The sequence below is a fragment of the Anolis carolinensis genome, chromosome 5 (assembly GCF_035594765.1).
Source record: "Anolis carolinensis isolate JA03-04 chromosome 5, rAnoCar3.1.pri, whole genome shotgun sequence".
In the NCBI taxonomy this organism is placed as follows: Eukaryota; Metazoa; Chordata; class Lepidosauria; order Squamata; family Dactyloidae; genus Anolis; species Anolis carolinensis.
The window spans coordinates 86,207,401-86,231,323 of record NC_085845.1 but is presented as its reverse complement, the minus strand read 5'-3'; the positions used below and the strand labels follow the sequence as shown (position 1 = coordinate 86,231,323).

At 38.0% G+C, this 23,923-nt stretch overlaps 1 protein-coding gene and 1 long non-coding RNA gene across 22 annotated transcripts in view; one reads left to right on the top strand and one right to left on the bottom strand.

The window, feature by feature from the left end:
- magi2 (membrane associated guanylate kinase, WW and PDZ domain containing 2) overlaps positions 1–17,059 on the top strand; it is a 929,612-nt gene extending 912,553 nt beyond the window's left edge. For 17 of the 21 annotated variants that reach the window (XM_062983516.1, XM_062983514.1, XM_062983518.1 and 14 more), the window contains one exon: positions 14,104–17,059. In XM_062983516.1, coding sequence (XP_062839586.1) covers positions 14,104–14,903 — 800 coding nt within the window. In that variant the 3' untranslated portion in view covers positions 14,904–17,059. The remainder of the gene's footprint in view (positions 1–14,103) is intronic. The other 4 variants (XM_062983531.1, XM_062983533.1, XM_062983534.1 and 1 more) reach the window with 2 other exon arrangements.
- The window catches only part of LOC103278957 (uncharacterized), a 94,360-nt gene that overhangs the window by 41,797 nt on the left and 28,640 nt on the right, over positions 1–23,923 (bottom strand). Inside the window, exons 2-4 of the long non-coding RNA XR_506447.3 lie at positions 8,573–8,712; positions 4,615–7,251; positions 4,154–4,255 (exon numbers count right to left, since the gene is read on the bottom strand). This is a non-coding gene — a long non-coding RNA (uncharacterized LOC103278957). The remainder of the gene's footprint in view (positions 1–4,153; positions 4,256–4,614; positions 7,252–8,572; positions 8,713–23,923) is intronic.

The following is a 23,923-nucleotide window of genomic DNA, read 5'->3' as shown; positions in this document are numbered from 1 at the left end:
TTGCTAAGCAACTCCCACCAGTTTCATCAACCAATCAGATTGCACTTCCATACATGAAGCTGACTGATCACTCCTCCCCCTGCTTTGCTGTGCCTTTCCAAGCAAGGCCTTGAACTGCCTTTACACACCAACCCTGCAACGTAGGCCAATCCATTACAACTATCAATGCCAAATTGGAACGATTGAATATACATTTATATGGAGCCATTTTGCCCATGTAATTGCATACATGTTTTTCAAACTTTGGGCTTTCAAATATTTTGGACCTAAATTCCCAGAATTTGACAAAGTAATCAGCATCAACCATCACAATCAGGATTTGCTGGAAAAGAAGTACATAGCATCTTGGGGTCCTAACGTCTCTTAGAGCCTCCTAGCCTAGGTTGTAGTTGAATTATTTGAATAAATCTCCAAAGCAGGATAATCCAAAATTACATATTGCTGACTTGAAGGATTCATAGTATGACAGACTTTTATCACAGCATGTTAATGCTATACAGAGCCATAAAAACATGTCAGCTCAGGTCATTTTTGGAAGGAGAGTATCCCGCAAGAGCATTTATGACAGAACAAATAGATGGAAACTAAAAACTGAAAGTATTTGAAGTGGCATACCGGTAAGAAGGAGAAGGAAATATGAAGAGCTATCTGAGCAGAAGAAATAGGTTGAAGAAGAATGACAGGCTTTCAAGCCAACTTTGTTAAAATTGTTGACAGGAAATTATAGAATACCAGAGGCTGGTAAGAAAAGAATCAAGAGAACTATTCTAGGAGGAATGACATAGTTAAACTAGCAATAAAAGTGGAACTAAGTTGTTCTAAATAAAGTATGGACTTAATAAATTGAAAATAACTACAGAATTTAGCCTCAACACACTTAAATTGGTAGCTGTGTTCATTTACATGAGTGGGAAAGAAACTAACCATTTTTATAGCAGCTATAATTTCCCAGTGCATCTAAACCTGATAAATACAAACCAGATTATTAACACAATTTCCAGCCACAACATAGTTTCCCATTTAGTCATGACTCCAATATCAAGCTAGGGGGATCTCATTTGGAGTCAGGACCCACATTTTAAGATCCAGTGTTCTAGAGAAGTGTTTCTCAAACTCTTATCCTACAGGTGTTTTGGACTTCAGCTCCCACAATTCCTAACAGCTGGGATTTCAGGGCGCTGAAGCTTATAACACCTGAAGGAGCAGAGTTTGAGAAACACTGTTCTAGAGCATTTCTCCTTAAACTGTGGACCCCAACCCCAAATGAGATCCCCTTAGCTCAATGTTGGAATCATGAAAGCATGTTTTCTGAATGCCACCTAGTGGCTGTTTTAGATATTTACACACATCTGTTAGCAACAAGGTGCTGTGTTTACAGTGGACTCTGAGAGAAAACATTTCAGCTGTTCTTCATAAAAATGAGAATCAGCCTATTATTCACGAGTATCACGCATCATTAAATATAACTTTGTTATATTTAGAAAAAAACTAATCTGAAACTCATTATAATTTCTGATTATACCTCAAATAGGTTTTTTCCGCTTCTTTTCTGCTCTCTTCAAGATATAGGTTAGCAACACATATCATGACTCCAAAATGCACTCCTTCTTCTTCCCTTGAGAAAAGGAGCCCCAATGACCAGACTGCTTTCATGTAAATCTGCCACTCCCATATACCATCTCCACTGAGCATGGCGGGTGAACAGCATCACTGTCTGTCACACTTTCTGGATCGTCATAAGTTCACTTATATAGCAATACTTTGCTGATGTTGTCCACAAAGTTGTAATTTAATGATAGACATCTTCCATCCTGGCTCCATCTCAGTTTCCTGGCCAGATGTTGATTCTTTTTTATTGGTGTTGGCCTTATGTTGACTTCCTTCTTAAAGGTTGTAAATATTTCCTTAACTTGAAAGAGTCATTGTCTCTGCCCTAAAAATTTATAAAGTCAGCAAATGTTGACAGATGCAAACAGATTTAAACATTTCTCTTATCACTGTCAGTTTGTATCACAGTTTACCAGGCAGGTCAACTATTTCAGTTGTCATTAGCAAGTTCGAATTGCAATTCAGCAAGCAGGTAGTTAGTCATTGCAGGCCTTAATATTTTTGAATGGTGTCTTCAAAATTATTAGCTCTCATTCTTTCCTTCCATACAATTCATTTATACCATACATTCATATTTCATGACATTATATATTTCATTACTATGTAGATGTTTCTACTGTGATGTTGTTTACTTAATCCTTGGCATTTCCTGGCATCACAAAAAAAATTATTTCTACTGTACTTAGTTCTATTGAAGCTTACTTTTGGGTAAGCAGGCTTTATTGTTATCACACTTCAGGTCTAAGAGACCAGCCACTTCACCATTCTAAATTATCTTATATGTCTGTTCTGTCCCAACAGGACATTTCTGTTATGGCCTATTGACCTAAACTGTAATTATAAGTACTTTGGCTATCAACTGACCAGACTGACTCCTTGTGTTTGTGTTTAATTAGTTTGCCCTAATAGGTCTCACTCTGGTTTTGAGATCCCCAGTTTTAATTTTTTGCCACCACAATATGAAGGGCCTGTCCACTCACTTCTTTTTTATATGTTGAGTATCACTTATCTGAAATAAGTGATTTTGGAGTACCCCCATTTGCATATATATAATGAGATATCTCATTAGACCCAAATCTAAATCTGAAATACATTGATAGTTCATATACACCTTCTACACATAGCCTGAAGGTAATTTTATTCACTATGCTTTTAATAATTTTGTAAATGCTTCTTGGGAGGAGGTTGGACTGGATGGCCCATGAGGTCTCTTCCAACTCTACGTTTCTATGGAACAAAGTTAGTGTACATTGAACCAACATAAATTAAAAGTGTCATCTCAGCTGCTCACAGGCTTTTCTTTTGGGACCTTTCAGATCTTGTAGCATTTCAGATTTCGGACTGTTGGATAATGGATGTTCAAGAATTAGGTCACCCTGCCAGCCATCCTACCACTTTACCATTTACCATTTTTATTTCCTTTTTTAAAGTTACTGTGATTATATTCTTCAGCAGAGTTCAGATTCCATTTACCTAAGAATATTGTCTTAAAATGTCTTTCTCAGCCCCTTTATCTTGGAGGAACCTTTGAAATAATTTTTAAGATTTCAGGGAATATTTGCACAAAAATTATTATATCTAACCTATAGCTCGGTGGCGCAGCGGGTTAAACCACTGAGCTGCTGAACTTGCTGACCGAAAGGTTGGTGGTCAAATCCAGGGGAGCAGGGTGAGCTCCCACTGTTAGCCCCAGCTTCTGCCAACCTAATAGTTCAAAAACATGCAAATGTGAGTAGACAATAGGTACTGCTCCGGCAGGAAGGTAACTGCGCTCCATGCAGTCGTGACCTTGGAGATGTCTATGGACAACACCGGCTCTTGTAACACCGGATTAGAAATGAAGATGAGCACCAACCCTCAGAGTTGGACATGACTAGACTTGGGGAAAAGCTTTACCTTTACCTATAGCTCAAAGAATGTTAGGGGTTTTTGCAATCACATATCTCTTGAACAGCACTCTAACGTTCCAGGAAAAGGAGGTTAAGAAACTCTGGCCTGGATATACATAGAGCCAAAAAACACCATAGGTCAAGGCCAGAAAGATAGCCTTTTGAATTGTATGGCTATCTTCACCTTGACCTATGAGTTGTTTCCTAATCACGGTTTCCTGGAACCATAGAATTCTTCAATTTTAAAGTTTCTGTATCCTTTTATGCTCTGATCTCATATGCACAGCCATGTTAAGATGCTTCAGTGCCCATGGCATAATGATCCTACTCCCTTAATGCATCTGAGGAGGTGAATTGAAATCTGTGAGACTTCATGTTAAAATAAATCCATTAGCCTTAGGACTTTATCACACGAGGCTGCTAAAGCACAAGTACAGCAGGATAAAAGTATCTGCTGATAGGGCTTACTGCATAATACAATAACTATTTTGGAAAGGCAAGACCTTTTTAGATATCATAACCTTTTGGAAAATCAGAATCTCCATAGCCATTTGGAAGCATGACCCTTTTTGAAGATAAATTGGCATTCACACTATTTGAAATAATCACAACCTTTTTGTAAAATGTGATCTTCCTGAGAAGAGTTTAAAACTCACTTGAGTCAATCTTCTCCTTAGTGGTATATCTCCACTAGTATTCACGCAAGGCAATGTAGGTTTCTCAGTTGTTAAACTGATATCCCTGGTTTTCTCCTTGAACTGTTAGGAACAAAGATATGCAATGGATAAAATATATAGCAGATCTTCAGAAGTGTTATTTCAGTTATTTCAGAAGTGTTATTTCAGTTACTCTCCCATAAAATATATTTTACTGACTACTACACTATACTCAAGTGTACTGACTTCTAAAATGGAATCTCAGTCTGAATAGTCCCAGATCTGGTCACATGGTCTGTAGTCCCTCCCACAACCTCAAACAATGTAAAATTAAGGGGAAAACTGCATACAGTATATACATACAATATAGTAAGAAATCTCAATTATATAAAAACTAGTATAGGAAACTTGGAGAAAGTTGCTATTTCCAACAGCCTGTCCCATCATCACATTGTGCTTACTGTTGTTCTGCCACTCGTCCTTGCGTGAGAACTTCCTTCTGCTGCAGTCCTGGTATTGTGAAGTGGAAGATGTTCTTGTGGGAATGTTGAAACTGGACAATTGCAGAAAAATAGGGTGGAAATAAAAATAGGCAAGGAAAAAATATAGTGCCCATGGACTAGGAATGGCAAGTGTAGTTAAGAAGCACAGCTGTAAAAAGGATTGATTGGGGGAATTTTCAAAACAAAAGGCGAGCATTGTGAAATTGTGCTGAGATGTGAAAAAGATCATTCTAATAATAGTATGATAAAGTCCTTAGTATTGCCACTAGATTCCTTCCCTCTTTCCTTTTAAAACATACTAAAACAGACTAACATAATAATAGTGTCGGTCATAAGGCTTCTCTGTGTGAAGTGTGGTCCTGGCCCATTGTCGGTGGGGATGACTGTTTCTCTGGATGCAGGTTAACTATAACTCGATTTCCCCCAAACTTGTTCAATATGTTGTATTGGTTATGGGGGCTCTGTGTGCCAAGTGTGGTCCTGGTCCATCATCGATGGGTTCGAAGGGCTCATTCATTGCAGGTGAACTATAAATCCCAGTATCTACTCCTCCCAAATGTCCAGACCAATTCCCCTCCAAACCCACCAGTATTCAAATCTGGGCATATCAGGTATGGATGGCAAGGTTGGTCCAGACCCATCCTTGTTTGGGTTCATAGCGTTCCGGGTGTTGGTGAACTATAACTCCTCTAAATGCCCCCGTAGGAGTCACAGTGGTATGACTTGATGCAGGGTGAACTACAATTTCCATCATGTGTAGTCAATCCCCAAACTCCTCCAGTAAGTTTAGTTGCAGCTCAGTTTTGTTCTGTTTGTTGTGCAGAGAGATTGAAAAGGGAAGGGCAGTAGGAGGGGCCATGCCAATTTCCCAGCAATGGAAAACCCTGGGATGCCTGCCTATGGTGGAAGAAAAAGCAAAATCTAGGATGAAATTGTCCCCACATGAAAGCATTCCTTGGGTGATGGGCTATAGTGTTTGGGAAGGATATTGGCAGGGGTTGGGCTGCATGTTCATGGAGCTCTCTGCAAGCGCAATGTCAGTGGAAAAGATGACTGCTGGGTTCTCAGCACTGGGAACTATAGCCTGCTTGTGGAGGCCAGAGGCTGTCTGTGTGCCAAGTTTGGTCCAATTCTGTCATTCCTGGTAGTCGCAGTAGTCTCAGGAAGTGAGTGAAGGTACTGCAAATCCCATCATCCATGGTACATCCTCCCCCAAAATGCATCAGGGTGTAAAGGGGGTCATGGAGGTTAAGCGTATCAAGTTTGGGCGAGGTCCATCGTTCCTGGTGGTCACAATGGCCTGTGATAGTGGCGGCCAATCAGAAAGCTGGCACATACCCACATACAAGCATACATACCCGCATACAAACACTGACTTTTATTATATAGATAGATAGATAGATAGATAGATAGATAGATAGATTTAGATTAGATTTAGATAGCTTAGATTAGATTAGATTAGATGTCCTTTGACCACTTGGAGTGCCTCTAGTGTTGCTGTAAGAAGGTCCTCCATAGTGCATGTGGCAGGGCTCAGACTGCATTGTAATAGGTGGTCTGTGGTTTGCTCTTCTCTGCACTCGCATGTCGTGGAGTCTGCTTTGTAGCCCCATTTCTTAAGGTACCTATTTATCTACTCACATTTGTATGTTTTTGAACTGCTAGGTTGGCAGGAGCTAGGGCTAACAGTGGGAGCTCGCCCTGTCCCGTGGATTCAAACTGCCAACCTTCAGCTCAGCAGTTCAGCAGCACAAGAGTTTAACCTATGGCACCACTGCAACGTATGGTATAACACTAATAGTTATTTCTATGAAACTATATTGAAATCTGTGTGACAAGTCCATATCCCTTGGCTCTTCTAGGAAGCTTTGGTGCATGTTGCTGTCTCTATCAGCGAAAAATAGTTATGGGCACGATACAAGAAGCAGCTGAAATTATAATTATTCATCCACCCTAATACATGATGCTGCTCCCACATGCTGCCATAGTTTTAGGCCCAAGCATTGACAGTTAGCATTTTGCTCCTCAAAAGCAGCAGCTCCCCTTGTAGCCTGCTATTAACAAAAAGCCAGAGTTCAAATTGGTTTTGCCCTGAGACTCAAGAGGTTTCATTAACTCTGCAGCAGAAGGAAAATTTACGCTGGCACTAAAGAGGGTGCTGAAAATTCATAATGCATTCTTGCTTTTAGTTATAATTTATCCATTAGAACATGATGTGGGTAACTGTAAGCAGTGTAGGAGCAGAAGTCCAATAATGGGCTCTTCAGGAGAATAATTTCTATCTAATTAGATCCATGCTAATTCTGCAATTATTTTCTTCTGTATTTTACCATCACTTCCAAGATAATTATATCAAAATCAATGTTTTTCCCCCTTCCTCTGTAAAGGATGAAAATGGAAGCAGAAAACTATTTTCAGCATCCTTGAAAGGAGGCTTTGCCTCTTTGATACCTTCTTATATCTCATTTAGGTGTGACTTCTGTTGAACATTTATCTTCATCCTATGTCAAGTGAGCTTCTTGCCTCTCAACACAATATCTCTTCCACTCCAAAGACACTGATTTTCAAGATGGTCCAGTATTTGAGTCTTCATTTCTTAAGAGCAGGGAACAAAAAAAAGGAAATCAATGGCATCTTTTGAAATCAATGGCCCAAGGAACAGGCTCTCTGCAAAGATGCTCAGATCTCTATCTGGCTTATTTCTATCCTTTCCGACTGAAAAGGAAATGGCAAAAGATGTGAAATTTAAGATGACATGACCTTTGGTACCTGGTAGTTCAGATCCTCTAACTCAGGGGTGTCGAGCTCATTTTAACTAAGAACCACATCAGCCTTATGGTTGCCTTCAAAGGGCCATTTGTAATTGTACGACTGTAACAAAGGAACTACTATTTAACATATTGTTAAATAACCTGTGACACCATCCTCATTGACTGATATAAATAGATGAAGAAGAAGAAGAAGAAGAAGAAGAAGAAGAAAGTAAGATGAAACAGGCATTGAAAGCGTAACACATGATGCTATATATCGATAAATACATGAATAAAAATAATAACATACAAATTCAACTCAAGAACAAACCTACAGAACCTATCTTGTTTGTAATTTGGGGACTACCTGGACTCAGATAAGGCATACTGCATTTCCGATAAGGGATGTTCATAGAAATTTTAGGAAGTAAATACCCCAAGGAACCCAATTCTGGAAGCTAAGCAGGACCAACCTGCTTAGTATTTGGATGGGAGACTGCCAAAGAATAGGAGATGCTGTAGGCTTTACTTCAGAGGAAAGAACTGACAAAATCACATCTAAGTGATTTTCATTTTTAAAAAGTCCTATAAAATTCATGGAGCCAATAGAAGATGACAGGTGACTTGAAGACATACAAACAGAAATACTAATGCAGTGTTCCCTCACTTATCGCTGGCGTTAGGTTCCACCCACAATAAGTGAAAATTCACGAAGTAGGGACACTATATTTATTTTAATATTTATACATTGTTTTAGTAGTTATACACTATTTTAAGACTTTATCAACCAATCGTGTGTTGATAAATCGCCTCCTTCTCCTCCCGTTGCCACTTGGGCTCCTTTTCTCTCCCTTTGGCTTCTCCTACCTCCCTTCCTTAGGCTGTAAATTGTAATTTTTTATGATTTATAATAGTCTTTTAGACCTTATTGAAAACAGCAAATCCACAAAAAGTGAACCGTGAAGTAGTGAGGGAACACTGTACTTTCCGCTAGAAGGAAAAGTGCGGGGGGGGGAGGCACAACTCCAGGCAGGGCAAAAAGAGGGCTTTTTAAAGGAAGCCCTGGGTATGATAGCTCCAGGTCAATTGCTCTTCCTTCCCTGGGAAATGAGAAGCCTCCTTAAAATGCCAAAGCTGCGTGCTGCAGAGAGAGAGCATGCACCTACCTGCAGCACCTGTCTCCTCTAGAGTAGAAACAACTTTAATGAAGCATTAAACCTGGTCTCCTCTACAGGCCGAAGGGAATGGATCGCAGAAAGAGTGGTATCTTAGGCGCTTTCTTTAAACCAAGGTCTCCTCTACAGATCTAAGAAGAAAGGATTGCAGAAAGAGTAGTATTTTATTCTGATGCTTTTAATCCACGCCTTAATGAAAGATGACGACAAACAATGCCACTGCCTAAAATGACAGGAAGGGGAGCCTGGGGAGCCCACCCCCATTGCCACTAATGGGCCAAATCTAACCACATTTTTTGGCTAACAAAAATGGTTATCCGGCTACCTGCCTATTTTCAGGAAGCAAACAAAAACAGATACGGGGGGCTACCAGAATCCGGTAAGCAGAAACGGATCATGATTCAGCCAAAATGCACAAGCCTATTAGTCATCTTCTGTTTGCAGAAATGCAGCTCCTCTTGACATTAAATAGCATTGAATGTATGCTTCTACAGGGCGCAGCTCAGTTGCATGTAAAAGGAGGTACTGAGGACAAAGAGACATCCTTGGTCATACTTTGGAGTCTGCTAATCCAATGTAGGATCACAGCCTCAGCATGATAAAATGTTTTCACTCTTGGGGGGGGATGAGGTTCTGTAGCTAATATGGTGAATTTAACATTAGAAAAATATAGATGCCACTTCCATGGAGGAGAATGCAGATATAGTGGGCCATTTATATCTGCTGAGCTTTGGTTCTAGGAACTCCCATGGATACCAAAATCCATGGTTGCTCAAGTCTTATTATATAAAATGGCATAGGAAAACGCTGTCCTTTTTATAAAATTATAAAATCAAGATATGCTTTAGGGAATTATTTGTGCATGTATATGTAATACAGTACTTTCAAACCATGGATGGTTGAATACATAAATCCATATTCATGGATATGGAGTGCCAACTGTATATTAATCAATATATGAGAACTTTTCAAAGATTCAACTCATATAACTAAGTTGTCCTTAACAACTATAATTATGTGCTTCTAGCCTAAAATTACTTTAAAATGGGATTATGTAGGGGTGAGGAAAAATATTATATTAATGTATATTAATATGGGGGGTGTCCATCTTTGCAATGTATTAAAATGTGTAAACATACTTCAAACACAATAAATGTCTCCAGAATTTTCCTGTAATCAGAAAAAGGGCAGAATGATTAATCTAGTGGCTATAAAGCATAAAATTGTGCATTTTTCATATTTGGATATGTTATGAAAGCAATCACCTTAGTGATGGTTGAGCAAATCCAAATGAACCATTAAGGTTTGAACACAATTCTTTGAAGGGTTTCCTTTTGAACTGCAAAGTACATGATTTTAATGCCTTATGATATATCTTAGATGGTGGGATTTCGGGATTACACTATACATAACTGAATAAAAATTCAAATAATTTCCTGGGCACTCCCAGCTGAAGAAAGTGGAAGTCTAGCAGCCAAAAGGTAACCAGGAGAGTAAATCAAATGGGAAGAACTACTTCCCAGGCAGCTGTGGTGGGAAATTGCTTGTGGGGTACCTGGAGAAATAGTGAGAGAATAATAATAATAATAATAATAATAATAATAATCTCAGCTGGCATTTGGAAACAATAGACATTGACAAAATTACGATCTTCCAACTGCAAAAGGCCACCCTACTGGGATCTACACACATCATCTGAAAATACATCACACAGTCCTAGACACTTGGGAAGTGTTCGACTTGTGATTTTGTGATACGAAATCCAGCATATCTATCTTGTTTGCTGTGTCATACAATGTTGTTGTATCAATAATAATAATAATAATAATAACTTTATTTTTATACCCCGCCCCATCTCCCCAGAGGGACTTGGGGCGGCTTACATGGGGCCACGCCCAGGCAAAACAGACAATATAAAATTCACAATATAAAAGAAAGAGTTTGGAGAGTCTATTGTCTTGATACGTCCTTTTGTATTCTCGTGCTGTGGAGGAGTAATACACGATTCATGCCCCTCTTTGCTTCCAAAATCCCCCCCTTTTGAAACTGGACCAGGAAATAAAAAATGGAATATAGTTCTAGGAAACTTTGTTTTATATACCATTTAATTTGGATTGACTGTATGCTTCTAGTGCAATGCAACATAGGATGTGTTCACATGTATAATGAGAATCCAACCCATTATAATCCCCAGTTGCATGAAAGCCTTACTAGTGAAACTGCACTTCCTCCATCTCACCTGCATTGTCAGAGTTTAGATTGTAATCTCTCTGCAGCAAAGCCTGTCTTGTTGCTAGGATTATATCAGGAGGCATAGATTAAAATCTGTTAGATATCATCACACATGAATATAATTTGTGAAATTAGCTTTGACTGTGCTCGATAATCATTCATCTGCGGACCATAATTTGGTACAGCTTTGGCTTGGTAATTGCTGATTAGACCAGCGGTATGCATGTGTTTTTCTTCTTCTTGAATAATTATTTAGAAAAATCCATTTTCAAGGGATGTGAGAAACTCTTTCCTTCCCTATAACAAAACTTGTTGCTCACTACAATATGCAGTTAAGGATGCATCTTATTCAGTCCACCCTGTGCATTCCAATAGGGATTAGCTGAGATCTTTCAGAAGGCACACATATATCACATTGCTACTTCTCTGTTACTGCATCCTCCGATCTAACCCCCACAAAGCCCATCTTGTAAGCAGTTCAGTCTCCCATCCCCAACAAAGTCTGTAGGGACCTCTGGGCAGCTTTGGAGGTGATAGCTAGCAACTCATTGGTTACTTCCCGCTATAGTAGACCCATTAAGTCAAAGCAAATAAAATCAAAATCTTTATTACCATCAAAGACCAGCATAAGTGGGGTACAGTCTCATAGATGCATGTACATAACATCTAATCTAAAAGGCTAAAAAACAAAGGTAAGTCAATTATTAAATGGTGAGTAAACACATAGGTAAATCCCACTGAATCAATAGGTTTACTTTAGTCAGAACTACGAGCAGAGTTTAGGCTAATGTCCATGAAGTACATTCAGCTACAAAAAGATACCTGGATATGTCCATGCTAACATGCAAACATACACACATACACATACACCGTTGCTGACCTTTGAACATATACAATGTCTAGGTTTCTGAAAGTTCACATGTTCTAAACTGTGGTTCCTTGTTTGTTTTTGCATTGGACTTTTTTTGACTTTTAGAACATAATGCTATTTATGCTTGTTCACAAGTCAGTCTCATTGTGTTCAGTGGACCTTTCTCTCAGGTAAGTGTGCATAGGATTGCAGCCTTATCATCAAAAATTCCTTAATTATGAAAGAACGGATGTTTACCCATAAACCTGGACACCGTGAATTGGATTTAGATTAAGTTATCTGAACATAGGCCTCGGTTAAATAAATGGGACAAATGAAGCATGACTTAACTGAAGTCCCATTAGACTAACAAACTTAGTCTAAATACAACCTGTTGAACATTTGATCTCTTTCTCGTACTAGAATTTTAAAAATCGTTAATTTTCTTTTGTGAAAGCACTTCTGATACAGAGGAAATAATGCAAATTACCACAAGTGGCATTGTTCATAATACGTCATTGAGGCAAGAAGAGGAGGGGATCAGAGTTCCAAACAATGCTATAGTGGATATTTTTTGAAATAGGACAAAATGTTAGAAGGGAACAGATAAAGGTTGTTTCAAAAAAAGTGTTAGTTTGTAAACAATGTCTGAAATAATTGTACATGCATCACAGTACAACCCCCACATCCATGAGACTGCTACTGGCATCTGATAAAATATGTTCTTCCTAGTGATTTCCTGGGTCCTCAAGTTTAAGTCTATGCTATGCTTCCATCAGAAGTCATTTGTTTTATAGGAGCTATTATTGCCCACCATTTCATGTAGTCCTGGAACGTATCCCCAATGGATACAAGGGTTGTACTGTATTTCCTTTTCTGGGCTCTGTATGAACACCAACTATTTCCCTGACTCCTTGTGGGGAGAGGGGATAAAATTGAGTCTAGACCCAAATGTTTTGCTGGTATTGTTACATTATCCAGGCGGAGGCCACTAGGGAGCGCTAGAGAGAGAATAATGGCCCATTTTATGGGGGGAGGAATGGAAGGAGGAAAACAATTTACTCTGTTTTTGCTGGAATACCCCCATACCATAAACCAGGGTTGTTTCCATGACGGGGACATGGGTGGCGGGAATAACTGGAAAACAGAGGGAATTGATTTTACTCCTTCAACTCACTCCCCATCCCCATAAAATGGACTATCCTTCTCTCTATCACCCCGTAGTTGCATCCTTCTGGATAATGGAACAGTACCATTTTGCTTCCAGAAGAGAAGGAAGAGATTATGCTTCTGCCCCAGTGTATCCACAGATACCAAATAGTCTGGATTCAGCAATGGTGGTGGAAAACAGGATGTTGAGGGAAGCAGGCCAGCTAAGGAAACACTGAGTGTGGCTTCGATAGCTTTGTCCCTTCCCCTTCCACTGGCACCTATTGAGGTGTGTGCCTTACCTATGATGCCCATTGAATGCCGCAGTCTCTATTTAATTCTGATAATCCCATACTACAGATACATGGAAGTCTTTTATAAGATAATATCTCAAATAACCATTGAATGGTCAATTGAATGATTTGCATGTATAAAAACTGCTTCCTTCCAAGAAGGCAGGTAGTTGATGTTACTTTCTGTGGTTTGCAGCTTAGATTGAATTCTACGTGCAGTCTGACTTTGTTGGGTAGAGTTCATATCATACTTGGTTCGTCCAGCATATTTTCACTGAAGTTTTTGTTGGTAGCTCAATTAAGCCTCCATGCAAGGCTGAAACTACATGCGAATGCCCCTGGCTGAAACTCCATATGTCTTTATAAAACAATTGTGGGTGGTGAATTGAAGTGGGACTGGGAGTTGGAGGAAGGAAGAGTATAAACCCGTCACTATAATCTACTATTTTACTTGATTCTTCGTCCACGTGTTGTTAGTTTCAGGAGCAGCAATTAGAGCCACATGGGGAAGAAGGCTTCTGTCTATCTCCTTATGTGCTGTAGTTTCTATCAAAAGCATGACCCTAACTAATCAAGGTGACAGAGCCCAGCTGAGTCAACATTAGAACCATTGAAACAGGGTTAAATCTAAACCTTTCTCAGCTCAGCACCCACAGCTGCTATATCCAAACCCCTCTTAACCTGGCCTAATATTGTGCCAGTATTATAGCTGTCTGCCTGTGCTGGAGAAGGTTTAGATTTTTTCTAATACTTGCCCCCCTTCTTTGCCCCCTTTTGAGTTCTTCTGACATCTGTCTCAACTAGCAGGTTGTTTGCTCTCTGGTTGCTCTATTGCCAGATTTCTAGGTGTCAATTGTATATTTCCCCAAAACCTCTAGCCAGCATTTTGAGGATTGTGGCTGAGGGATTTTAGAAAATGGAGTCGAAACTCTGTTTCTAATATGCATACTGAAAAAGACTGCTTGAATGACCTTGTTCCTTCTTTGTTTTTACAACAGACGAACCAAACACCTGGAGTTCTCCCACTGCCTCCTCCCCAGGTCTGCCGGAAGTAACTATTTCCCTTGATGACATTGTTTCACCATTATCTTCATCACATCTAGCCCAACCCTCTGACCCTTCCTACCATATAAACCCAGAACCAACTTGGGATATTAAGAGGGAACCTGATGTAAAAAAACCAAAGGAGCTTTCAGCAAATGGCCACAAAAAGAAAAGGTTAGGCGAGCAAAGAGAGAGGTCTGTAAGTCCTAAAAAGGTAGACAGGTCAAAGCATGAAGAGGCTTCTAGGAAAGGAAGCTCAGAAGGCAAGAGTAAGACTGGTGAAAGTGGTGGGCCAACATCAGATAGTAAGGCAGTCGGACTGAACGCAACAGCCGAGCCTGGAGTACGAGATCATGGGTGTGCTGGAACCAATGATGAACTGGCCGGGAGATCCAAGTGGCTGGACAGCAAAAGAGGAGGATCTCTTGGCATAAAAGACCACGATACCGCAGTTGCTGCAGTGAAGAAACCAGCTGCAGCTTCCAAACATGTCAAGCTGGATTCCTCTGGTGCTACAAAGGCGTACAGTAGCAATAGCTGCAGCTCTCATGGAAGTGACATGGATCACAACCAGAAGGAATCAGAGAGGAAGCCCAGCGAGTTCCCATGGAAGGGACATCTCCACTCCATTAACACACGCAGCACCAACACAACAGCTCGGAAGGCAACTGTCTCACCAGGACCGTGGAAAATTCCAGGTTCTGATAAGCTGCCTAGTGTACTAAAATCTGGCACTTCTGCTATGAGCAGATAAATCCATGACTGTTGCCTTCTAACTGTTTCACAGTGACACAGAACATCCTTCTTAGCTTCTGTCTCACACTGATTTATTTTAATTTATTTTAACTATCTCACACATACATACGCAAAACATTGAGGAATGGAAACAGTAATATGTAATTCCATGACAAACGTGCATAATGTCTTAATAAGTTGAAGCAACATAATAGCCACACAGTATTTAAATGTGACCCTCAAGTCCCCAGTTTCACTTCAGAGACTTTGGCAGCTATGGAAGAAACCAAAATAATATGAAGGACAGTTGACCATGAGGACAGTGCAGTGTAGCTTTAGTTTGTTGTTTTCCACTGCATGAAGGATTTGGGATTTTCATTCAAACTTTATATCAAGAAACTGGAAGAAGTTAGAGCAATCACAAACTGGAACATCGCCTTAAATAAAACTGCACGGAGCAAGCTAAAAGTGGGAATAGAATCTTTTATCTGAGTTCAATGTTGTAAATAAATTGTTATTGACATATCCAGATGGGGGTTTGAAGCATTTGAAATTGTACATCCATGACATGTCTCTACTGTTAACACTTTGGAATAGACCACCCAATTACCAGTAGCATAATTCATTATGCAAGGTGAGGAACCTTAGTGGATTAGCTGGTGTGATACCATTTCTACTGCCATTTTTTGTGAACAAACCATATTTCTGTATGTTGGGAAAAGAGTTCGGGTGGAATTGTATTTGCAAATCAAGCCTCAAAAGCAATTTACTACAAATTACTACCCCACTCACAAGTATATATACACACACACAGACACACTGGGTTTACCAGAGTCAACATGAGGAACTGTAACATACAGTTTCCACAAACCACTACGATTATCAGGATTTGATTCCTGAAAGATTAAAAGCTGCAGTTTCCTTTCAGAACAGCTTCTGTCTCCAACAGAAACTCATAATTGCCTGAGCATTTAGTCAATTTTCTTTTGATATGACTGTCTTTTCTGTCTACCATCACACCGTGAAAATTCAAAAATAAGAGATTGAGGGGAAAAATCCTCATTTATCATATTTATCACATTCATTGGGCATCCAGCTCCGTTCTTCCTTCTACATTCTTATTTATGTCTTTCTTGCTTTTAAAGTTCAACTCTTAAGTGCCACAAGAACTTTTCATTCCACATTGATCGAGTACAGCTTCTCCAATGAGCTCCATTTATCATCTCTTTATCCTTGAGATGTTTGCTTACAAAGAAAAAAAAATAGCAACAGCAATACAAAGAAGAGTAAAAACAACAATACTCCGTAACTATGCTTTGAAGGTCACTGAAAGTTTTGACTTGGAGAAGAATGTGAAAAGGTGGTGGGATTTTAGTCATTAAGTCCATACTTGGTGCAAGAGATCCGTATCTTGTAAGCTCTCTAGCCTATTTCTCAAGGAGAGCTACTGCACTTCTGTTTTTCCTTCAGGAGATATGGAGACATATTTCAACCATAGTAGCTGGGAAATAAAGGATCGTGTACTTTGTGTGCACAAGTATTGTGCAAGTATTTGAAAGAAAATACTTATTTAAAAACGAGTCCCATTATAATTTTTTAAGAAAGCACAAAGATATGTAGCTGTTTACAAAAATATATATATAGTTTTTAATTAAGAAATTAGAGATATATCTTTATCCCCCTCGTCTAGATATTTGGCATAATTTGATGTTAATTTATTAAATCTGGACTTCAGATCATGTTTCCCTAATCAAAATGGAAACACATGTCCAACAACATTATTTCCTCCACACAATGAACAGAAGCAAACAGCAATGGGGAAAACAAACCATTGAGATTATGCTTGCATAAACTCCAATTTGCACAGTGCCCAGCGACTCCTTGTGCAGTAATTGCTTTATGCGGCTGTAATTGATAACCTGTGAAGACAGCACATCATCTAAACCCCATTCCAAATAATATTTCTGTGTAGTGTTAGCTGTGAATTTACCTTGTACAGCTCTATCGCTATAAATATAATTCCATGTATTAATAGTCACAGAAAGGCTGTAAGTGAGCAACTATTTTTATGAAACGCACCACTATGGATAAATTAACTTTTACAGAAATCTTGTTTACTGTATGATATTCTAAACCACTCAAATAAAATATATATCCAAGAATCTTTTTTCCCAACTGTTTATACTGTGTAATTAATTTCAGGGTGTGTGTGTGGGGGGGCGTTATTAAGAAAATAATTGTTGCATGTACTGTGCAGGAAGAAACACAAATTTATTGTCACAGCATGCCCTTGTTTATTCTGATGGGGAAGCTACAAAGAACAACCGACAAATTGTACAAGGCCACTCAGATTGAAGGCCAACTTACCTATGTATTTTCGTCACACAGTGGCCAAGAAAATGCTCATAGGAAACTCACAAATAATATATGAGCACCTTCTTATTTGTGTTCTCTTATAATGCTGCCGTCACAACTACCGTGTTTCCCCGAAAATAAGACAGTGTCTTATATTAATTTTTGCTCCCAAAGATGCGCTAGGTCTTATTTTCAGGGGATGTCGTATTTTTCCATGAAGAAGAATTCACATTAATTGTTGAATAAAAAAATGATCATTTATTATATACTGTACAGTAGTTGTAATCACAAACCAGCATAACCAAACAATCTGAATCTTATCAAGAATTTCTTGTTACTGCCATTATTTCCATGGACAACAATCTATAGTACGTACATTTACCGATCCTGCATTCTCTGGTGTTCTGTTTGGCAGGCATGCTTCCAAAAAAAAAAAACTTTGCTAGGTCTTACTTTTGGGGAGGCCTTATATTTAGCAATTCAGCAAAACCTCTACTAGGTCTTATTTTCTAGGGATGTCTTATTTTCGGGGAAACAGGGTAGTAACATTTGACAGTGCTGTCTTCTATAAATTTTTCTGCTGTTCTTTGAAACCTACATAAGGTTCTCTGGGGCACTTCATCGTATCATTGTTTAACTATGCACCATGAAAGTACTTTTTCTAACCTGCCCTGAAGTATCCGTCATGCAGCTTCAGTGAGTGCCCTTATCTTACCATTAAGATAATGGAGCAAGAAAAACATCTATTTAGCCACCTTATCCACGGAATGAAAAATTTTGTACACTTTCCAGGACAACCACCAGGAGACTTTGGTTTCTACTCTAGGAAGCCCCAAACACTGTGAACAAGAAAAGTACTTCAACCACTGGTTATTATGGTTGCATCTTCTGCAGCAACACAATACTTGATTTCAGGTGTTTTTACCAAAACTCTACACAGTATTATAAGTATGGTCACAACAGTAATGTACAGTGTTCCCTCACTACTTCGCGGTTCACTTTTCGCGGATTTGCTGTTTCGCCGGTTTTCAATAAACTCTAAAAGACTATTATAAATCATAAAAATTACAATTTCCAGCCTAATGAAGGGAGGAAAGAGAAGCCAAGGAAGAGAAAAGGAGCCCAAGCGGCAACGGGAGGAGAAGGAGGCGATTTATCAACACATGATTGGTTGATAAAGACTTAAAATAGTGTATAACTACTAAAATAATGTATAAATATTAAAATAAATATAGTGCCCCTACTTCGTGAATTTTCACTTATTGTGGGTGGTGCTGGAACCTAACCCCTGCAATAAGTGAGGGAACACTGTACATAAATGAAGTATGTCTCAAAGAATTTTCAGTTCTATTTTCAGTTCTTTTCTTAAGTGTCCCAAATGCATTGCTTGGGGCTACAAAAAACTTTTTAAAAGAAGAATTGGTAGCTACTAGGGAGTGGAAGTACAAGGATTAGAATCACAGAACAGAGGAAGAAGGTTATTTATTTATCCTTTGGATGTATATCCCAGTTTTCTCCCAAAATGAGATTCAAGGCAATCTCAAGGAAAGTACACACAGAATGAGAAAAAGTGGTAGTTCCTGTAATAGAAACAAACATGGAGAGAAAATTATACCAAAAAGATTAAAAGCTGATATACACAATGCCAATGTATTGTATCAATCTCTCCAAACAATGCCACATAGATCTCTTCTAAAGTTAACAAGCTTGACTTCTCTTATTTTTTAAAATATATATATTGAATGTTATAATTATAACAGTAGTACAGTAGAGTCTCGCTTATCCAACATAAACAGGCCGCCAGAATGTTGGATAAACAAAAATGTTGGATAATAAGGAGGGGTTAAGGAAAAGCCTATTACACATCAAATTACGTTATGGTTTTACAAATTAAGCTCCAAAACATCATGTTTGAAATCCCTTTTCTTCTAAATTATTTGCCAATCTTTCGGGGAGTCCCATGCTCTTAATTGAGGTCTTTGCTGATATTTTATATGCCCATAATTTTTGCTATTTTTGCCAACGTTCATGCGCTACCTTTCTCGGACCTGTTAGATTTCTTTTATTTCATTAATGTCTCTAGTGTAAAGCCCATATTTTCCGCATCCTACATTTATTTCATTCTCTACTTTTATCCATTTATCTTCTCCCTTTAAACCTATTTCTAGTAATGATCTTAATTGGAAGGCCTCATAATAGTATTATAGATTTGGAAACCTCCATCCAAGTATTGTCCTTGGAATATATTGAATCTTTTTCATTATTCTGTTTCTCTTTTTTCCATAAAGCCATTCTCTCAAAGTATTATCCCATTCCTTTAATTGTCTATATTCTATTTTTATTGATAGGGTTTGGAAAATATAAAGTAGTCTGGGAATTATGCATATTTTCAGTGCTTGTATTTTTCACGGGATACTTAATTGCTTATCCCCCAGGCTTTCATTTTTTTCCTAGATTTTTTCCATATTACCTCATAATTGGCCACTTTTAACTTAGTTATTGCTTTTTTAATAATTATGCCTAAGTATTTTTTCTATTACTTATTATTTTTATGTCTTCCATTTTTATCTGCAACTCCTTCTGCTCCCTTTTCCCCATATTGTACACAAGCATTACTGATTTGCTCATATTCACTTTCAATCCTGAATACCTTTTGAAATTTTTTTAAATTATTTGTATTTTTCTTATTGCTTCTGCTGGGTTTTCCATTATTAGTAAAATGTCATTCGCATTATAATTTATATTCACTTCTTCGTTCCCAATCTGATATCCCTTTATCCTGCAATTGGTTTTTATTCTATCTGTCAGGGCTTCCATTGCTAACGCAAATAGTAGCAAATATAGAGGACAACCCTGTTTTACTCCTCTTTCTATTTTAAAGTATTTTGTTAATCCTTAATTTTTTTAATTCTTGCTCTCGTGTTACTATATAGCTCTTTTATTGGGGTTGTTGTGTGTTTTCCGAGCTGTATGGCCATGTTCCAGAAGCATTCTCTCCTAACGTTTTGCCTACATCTATGGCAGCCATCCTCAGAGGATGTAGGTGAAACATCAGGAGAGAGTGCTTCTGGAACATGGCCATAGAACAACCCTGTGATTCCGGCCATGAAAGCCTTCGACAACACAGCTCTTTTATTATTTTAATAAATGAAATTTCAAATCCATAGTTACCCATTAATTGCAGCAGATAATCATGGTTTAGTGAATCAAAAGTGTTATATATGTCTAATTTTAAGAATGTAAATTTTATTTTTTTTGTTGTGATTAAGAATGTTTAATACATTTCTTATAGGGTGCGCAATATGTCTACCCTTTATAAAACCATATTGATCATTCTTTACTATTTTAGTTATAATCTCTTCTATTTACTAATATTTTCATACATATTTTATAATCCTGATTTAGGAGGCTAATGGGATGAATTAGGATCAGCTGGATCTTTCCCACTCTTTCTCACTGTTATTATATCTGTTTCTCTCCATGTGTCTGGAGTTTTTCCTCCTTTTATTATACTATAAAATCTTCAATTCTGGTATTATTATTTCTTTTGTTTCTCTGTAAAATTCTGCAGTGTCTCCATCAGCTCCCAGAGATTTTGCATTTTTAGAGTGTCGATAACCTTCTTTATTTTTTGATATGTTATTACTGTTCCTAATTTCCTATTGTCTTCACTATACATTATCTTCTGTATATTTTCATCAAATTTTCCTCCATGTATTTTTTTAATATAAGTCCTGGTAGAAGTCTACAAGTGTCTCTCTTATTTCCTTGCTCAAATTTATCATTTTATCATATTTATTCTTCAAGTGGATGACTTTTCCATTCTCTTTCACATTTTTCAGATAATTAGCCAATTTTTTCATTATGTTTGTATTTTGTCTTGGAAAATTATTTTTAATATGTCTTTTTCATAAGTCCAAATTATCAATTTCTTCTAATTGTTTCTTTAATTTTTCCAGCCTTACTTTCACTTTCACTTGGCATTTACTTTGTAATAGTTTTTGTGTTTCCTCTATTTCTCTAAACATTCTTTTCCTTTCTTTATCTTGCTGTTTCTTTACTGCTACTTCTTTTGCTATGTAATAACCCCTAATTACCACTTTTGCTGTATCCCAGACTGTTTCTATACTTGCTGAGCCCCTATTCGCTTTAAAATAATTTTTATCTCTTCTAATAGTTCTTTTTAGGGTTTTCTGTGTTAATTATCAAATTTTTATATCTACAACTTTTTATTACCTCCTTTTCATCTGGTTCCTCTATCTTTAACTCCACGATAATAGGCGCAAGATCTTAAATCAAGATCTGTTGTGTTTCCATATTTAAAATTCTAGACCTATTAGTTTTTTATTAATATGAAATCTATCCATGTGAAACATTTATAACTACGGTAGAATCTCACTTATCCAAGCTTCACTTATCCAAGGTTCTGTATTATCCAAGGCAGTCTGCCTTTTAGTAGTCATTGTTTTTGTAGTAAATGTTGCAATATTTTAGTGCTAAATTCGTAAATACAGTAATTACTACATAACATTACTGTGTATTGAACTGCTTTTTCTGTCAATTTCTTGTAAAAATGATGTTTGGTGCTTAATTTTTAAAATCATAATGTAATTTTATGTTTAATAGGCTTTTTTCTTAATCCCTCCTTATTTTCCAAGATTTTTGCTTATCCAAGGTTCTGCCGGCCCGTTTATCTTGGATAAGTGAGACTCTACTGTATATAACAAGTGTGTTGGCTTTTGATTTATAGAATTTGTTTCGAATAGGTCCTCCAAATTCCATTATTTTAAAATATATTTTATTATTTCTAAGGTCCCTATTAAAGTCCCCTCCAACTATTAGCTCCCTTCATAAATTCCTTGTAATTTCCTAAACCACTTCCTAAAGTATTTCTTTTGTCCTTTATTTGAGCCATATATTTATTGTATATTTCCTGCCATTTATTTACAATGTGTTCTGTTTACAGGAAACCCACAAACATAAGAAAGATAGCAGTTAACAAACATACCAGGTTGGAGTGTGATAGCAGAATGAATAAAGCCAAAGCGGTAGCAATAGCAATGAAAAACTCATTAAAATGGAAATACTAGAAACAATAAATAAGGAAGGGAGATATATAATGCTAATATGCAAAATAAATGGCTTGACTTCTCTTATTCTTCTGCCATCTCCTCCCAATTTTTTTCATCATGTTTCTTCTTCCTCCAGATCCATAACAAGAAACCACCACTATTTTTCTGCAAACTGTTGTTATAATGCCCACTACTACAAAGGAGTCACTGGCAAAAAGTGTTCCAGTGTTGTGCACTGTCCATTGTAGATGACATATGACCTTACAGAAGTAGAGTCCCAAGGGAGTATGGGGAAAAACAACAGATTTGTATTTAGCATTAACACGGCGGTCCAAAAGAGATCTACAACTATTACAATAACAATTACTCCACCATGACAGTGGCACCATCTCCCAGTTGGTCAGTTCATTGAGTTGAATCTGAGACTCAAACATGCAGTAAGTATAACAGCTGATGGTTTTCTATGTCAGTGGGATGTTGATGTTGCACTTGGGTTTAGGTTGAATGGTAAAATAACTATCCAAGTTACCAAACCCAGTCCCTAATATAAAATTGGGAACAGATTTTTCACCAAACTGCCAGAGAAGCTGCTGGCTGCCATTGAAGAGAACTGAATTATCTCTAATTAGGAATTTTAGAAGTTGAGTTGAAGCGGTGGATTATAGCTTTACCTTGTGGATGAATACTGAAACCATAGATTTCCACAGTATTTATTTATTTATTTACAGTATTTATATTCTGCCCTTCTCACCCCGAAGGGGACTCAGGGCGGATCACATTACACATATAAGGCAAACATTCAATGCGTTAACATAGAACAAAGACAAGACAAACACGGGGCTCTGAGCTGGCCTCGAACTCATGACCTCTTGGTCAGAGTGATTTGTTGCAGCTGGCTGGCTGCTCAACAGCCTGCGCCACAGCCCAGCCCGACAGTATTCACTCATGTACCATTTCAATCTGAATTTGCACAATGGATCCCCTACATCCCCGCAACAGCGGCAAGGGAAGCTCATCTTTACCACTGAAACAGTCACATATGACCATCTAGAAGGATGTAGCCTTCTCCAGGCAGCAGATGGTAGCATTCATAAGCTGCTTCTACTGCCAGCTCTGGTATTTTCTTTTAAAAATCACCAAACATTTGATATCAGGTTTGTGGGACCACATATTAAATTTCCCTTTATCCATAGGACCAGTGTACACAATTTCATTTATCCACATCCCACAAACAAATCTTCTCCAGGCATTTTCTGGGTCCTTCACCATAACTCTGGTGTTCTTAGGCCAGAAGTCTTTCATTTCAAAAGAGTTCACTATTACCCATGGTTTCCATAGCTATGCAAAGTCCAGGAACACAAGTGCTGCATGGTATACTCTGCTGAGATCAAAACTGGACAGGACACTGTGTATCTGTGCCTGTCCATATTTATTTATTTATTTATTTATTTCCGGTATTTCTACCCCGCCCTTCTCCCCTGGGGGACTCATAAAAACCAATATACAATAATAAAACATTACCATGTACCAAGGTAATGTCCTTTCGTTCACTAGACCTTGTTAATCCAGAATCTTAAAAACCGACCGTGTCAAGCTCGAAAGTTCATTCATT